The 4106-nt window shown below is 49.0% G+C and overlaps 1 protein-coding gene across 1 annotated transcript; it reads right to left on the bottom strand.

Annotated features, from left to right (window-relative positions):
• Positions 1-799: 799 nt before the first annotated feature.
• Positions 800-2954, bottom strand: LOC123063761 (reticulon-like protein B1). The gene is made up of 5 exons (XM_044487680.1): positions 2652-2954; positions 1926-2106; positions 1555-1696; positions 1386-1455; positions 800-1293 (listed from the first exon to the last, which is right to left on the bottom strand). The coding sequence occupies exons 1-5, from the start codon at positions 2833-2835 to the stop codon at positions 1124-1126; spliced, it is 747 nt and encodes a 248-aa protein (XP_044343615.1). The 5' UTR covers positions 2836-2954; the 3' UTR covers positions 800-1123.
• Positions 2955-4106: the final 1152 nt, after the last annotated feature.

Here is a 4106-nt window from a genome sequence, read left to right on the forward strand (position 1 = left end):
CAAGAATATACAAACAATATATCATTCTGTTTACAACAACAATACTAATTTCACTTATGCATAGTCAGGTTTGATGTATCTTTTCAGTTAACTAATCATAGGAGAGTTCCGCACACGTCACAAGTTCTTCGTCAACGAGGTAGCCTCTGATAAGAAGTGATGTCTGGTCCAACACACTCAACACTATGCATTGAGTTAACTAAGCATTGTGTTGGAAATGAAAACGTGCCCCTGAATTGGGTGGGGAAAATGTCTGTACATGGAAACGTAAGAAAGAAACAGTGAAGCTAATATTAGCAGTGGTTGAAACAAATATATTGCCGCAAGAAGCAAAATGCATGTCACTGAAAGAAGACTCGCCAGTATTGGTTAAATCACACACTTGGTCGAACCAAATATGTCTAGATAACAATAGAAACACACGTTCCAGGATTCACTTCGATGGAGTGCTCATATGCCCAAATGATTTTATATATTTCTCATGTTTTAGCGAGTCTTTGTTAATACCATCTTGATTTCTTGTAATTTCCAAGATGTTAATGCTGTACTTCTCCATCACAGGCTCAATACCCATGAGAAAGCGTTGAAATTCAAGGTGGTTTATACATACACAGGTCACAAGTGTTCCAACAAATTTAACTAGACGCTTCAGCACACAAACATGATAGACAAAACATTCATCCGAATCAACTGAAGCCTCACGAATGCATAGGCATATCAACACCAACAAACGATATAAACCCCACGAATGACACAACACCCAAAAGAGCCACTTCATTGTGGATATGAACCCCAGGAATGACATAACACCAAAAAGAGCCACTTCATTCATTGTAGCAAGTCTACTAAGGTCACAAACATCACTGCCATATTACACCAACACAACTTGCAAGTGAGGATGCTACGTTAACCATAGCATTGGAAAGAGGATATTCAGCAAAAGCTGGCATGACTTTTTAAGTTCGTAGAAGTTGCACGTCACGACTACTGACCGTGCCAGAGGTTTTTGACAAGATAGTGGTATCTACTATCAACTACGGACATGGAATCACAACCATCCTTGAAAACCGACGAGTAGTGATCAACTTTGAAGATAAATCTGCGCAGGGTACTCTCTACCGTTCTAATGCTGCTTCTTATCCTTGGACGGGCCCTTGGGAATCTTGGACAGGCACTTCTCATCGAAGATGGCGTAGTACTTCTTCAGCTCAACCATGGCCTTCTCTCCAAAAGCATCGATCTTGTCCTCATACTTCTCGTACAGAACAGGCACGGTGTAAAGCACCATGAAGACTGCAAACAAGAAGGCATGATCAGTGAAACAATGCTAGGCAAGCTTATTGCACATATGTAAGTAACGAACTGTAGCAAGAAACCACATATACCTATGTAGAACAAGGTCAGGAAATTGCAGCAGCTGCCAAGAAAAGAGAGGATCCACAGGCCTGCAACCACCTGAGAACAAAGAGACGACACAATAAGCGACTGATCACATAAACATGGTTTCAGCAGTGAAGGCTAAAGGAAACAAAATCACACAACCAATCAACGTACAATCAAGAATTTCTTCAGGTCACGGCCTTGACCAATCGCCCTCAGGCTAGCAAAGCCCCTGTTGATCTCGTATCGCAGCGAGCGGGCAACATTGACAGCCAGGTCCTCAGGGATCTTCACCTCTGGAATGTTGGGAGGGCACCTGGAACACAATTGCAGGCAGTTGTTTACAACCACAAACTAGACCCATTGCTAAAACTATGTGTTAGGATCATTGTAGTTGCAGACAGTTGTTTACAACCAAAAACTAGAGCCATTGCTAAAACTGTTATGATCATTGTGATCACACAGCGTTGTTCCAACTAGGCATTGCCATCTAGGAGTACAACTGATCTGGGTGCAAATAACAAGGGAAATTTGATGAAGCTCACTTGTTGACGAAGGCAGAGGCGTTGGACCAGAGGAAGAGGATGCCCAGGGTGAGGATGAAGCCGTGGCAGAGGAGGGTGAGGAGGTGGTACTCCAGGACCTCAAACAGCAGCCAGATGGCGGTGGCGCCGGCGAGCACCCCGCCAGAGATCTTCTTGTTCCTCCACAGGAAGAGGTCGGCAGCTGCAAGCATAACAACACATAAGCACAGCACATCAGATGCCCAGACCAACAAGCAATCTATCTACTCCTAGAAAACAAACAAAGCATCCCAGGGTTTAAGCTAGTACTACTAGGATGCAGCACTAGTTTCGGCTGCTTCCTCTGCAAAGCAGCAGCATCGCACAATCACTTCAACCCAACCCAGGAACACAAGAAGCTGCCGGTACAAATAGTATTAATCTGATGCATGCTGCCCTGTTCACACCCTGCGGACGGGCAATGCCGCGGAAACTGGGCCCGGAAAATCGCAGATCGGGACGCTTCCTACACACACACACACACTAGTAATCAGCGAGACGTGTCTCGACGGACACGAGATCAATTTTCCACGGAGACCAGAGCAACCGCAGATTTCCTCCCTACACAACCACGGAGACGAGCCGTTGGGCACGCGGGCAAGCCCCGCGGGAGCGCGAGACGCCGATGCGGCCGCCGGATCTACGAAACCACGCGGCGGAAGCGAGGCGCGGGAGGGTTTAGGGTTCCGGGTGTTGGGGGGGACTCACGCTTGCCGCCGCCGAGGACGGAGTGGACGGGCTTCTCGCGGCCGAAGAGGCGGTAGATCTTGGCCTTGACGGACGACGAGGACCCCGACCTCCCCTCGTCGTCGGACGACGACGAGGAGGAGGACCCCCCGTGGAACTTCTCCGTGATCTTGTCCATCACCGACTCCTCCTTGCGCTCCGCCATGGATGCTTGGCTCGCTCGCTCGCCCGCCCAACGCGACGCTTCTGTTCGGCAACGCCTTTTCTGCCTGCCGTCGCCGCTGGAATCTCGATCCCTCTCCCCTTTCCTTTCCCGTGCTTCGGGGCCGCGTGTTTTGTGACCCCGCGTGACGCGCCCCCGGCCGTCCATCTCGCCGCGGACGGCTCCGCGAGATCGCCCGCGCGTGGGGCCTACCGGACAGTGGGCGCGGGGGGTGCACGGGCCGTGTGCTGTTCGGCAGCAGCGGCCGCGACAGGGATGGAGGGGGGAGTCATTCCTGCCGTGGGGCCCACGCAGGTAATAATGAATGGGACGGATGGGTGGAGATCGCGAGGAGGGAACGGGCGGGTGATGGTGTGCGGGCGACGCGTGGCGGGGCCCTGGCATCCGTCGGCGGGGACGGGTCGCGGCTCGCATAGGCCGGAACCTTCTGGATGGACGCCGGCTCGGTCCGGTCCCGTCTTTTTGATGGGCTGGAGTGCACAGTTGCCGCAAGCGAAAGCCTTTTGAAATTTTCTCCGGAGAATTCCTTGCGCGAGCTTTTCGGGCGGTTCATGTTCAGCGTCGTGGGTAGCACGTCAGGATTGTTTTTTTTAGCATCGGTACAAACACAAGCGCTCATATACACGCGCATACACTCATCCCTGTAAACGCACACATGCATACTCTACCCCTATGAGCACCTCCGACAGACTGAGCCGGCATATCATCTTGAGATTTACGAAGTCACCGTAGGCGCTTCGTCGTCGGCGGGAACATCTCCTCCCACTGAAAGCGCATCGCCGGAAATTCTGAAATAAATCCAAGAATAATGCGAGCACCAGAATTTGAACCCTGATGGGTTGGGGAAATTCGCAGGATTGTTTGTTTCTAAGCATCGTGATTCCGTGCTTTCACATGGTGGAACTAACAACTGAGGGCATATATAAATTGTTCTGGATGTACTCCCTCCGGTCCTTTTTACTCTGCATATTAGAATTCTCTAAAGTCAAACTTCACAAAGTTTGACCGTATTTATATGAAAAAATATCAACATCTGTCATGCTAAAGTTATACAATATGAAACTTTAAGTCATGACACATCTATTGATATTGATTTTAGATTGTGAATGTTGATATTTTTTTCTATAAAGTTGGTCAAACTTTATAAGGCTTGACTTCAGTCAAAATTTATATGCGAAATAAAAAAGACCGGAGGGAGTATGCATACAAAAACGCACAAGGCTCTAAACAAAAGACTTCCCTTTATTCTCGCT

Source organism: Triticum aestivum, chromosome 1A (assembly GCF_018294505.1).
Source record: "Triticum aestivum cultivar Chinese Spring chromosome 1A, IWGSC CS RefSeq v2.1, whole genome shotgun sequence".
Lineage (NCBI taxonomy): Eukaryota > Viridiplantae > Streptophyta > Magnoliopsida > Poales > Poaceae > Triticum > Triticum aestivum.

Excerpts from the sequence above, each read along its gene's own strand:
- LOC123063761 (XM_044487680.1), bottom strand. The coding sequence starts at position 2,835 with ATGGCGGAGCGCAAGGAGGAGTCGGTGATGGACAAGATCACGGAGAAG. Across the intron at positions 2,107-2,651 it reads CGTCCTCGGCGGCGGCAAGC|CTGCCGACCTCTTCCTGTGG; the intron begins GTGAGTCCCCCC and ends TTATGCTTGCAG. Across the intron at positions 1,294-1,385 it reads CCTGACCTTGTTCTACATAG|TCTTCATGGTGCTTTACACC; the intron begins GTATATGTGGTT and ends TCTTGTTTGCAG.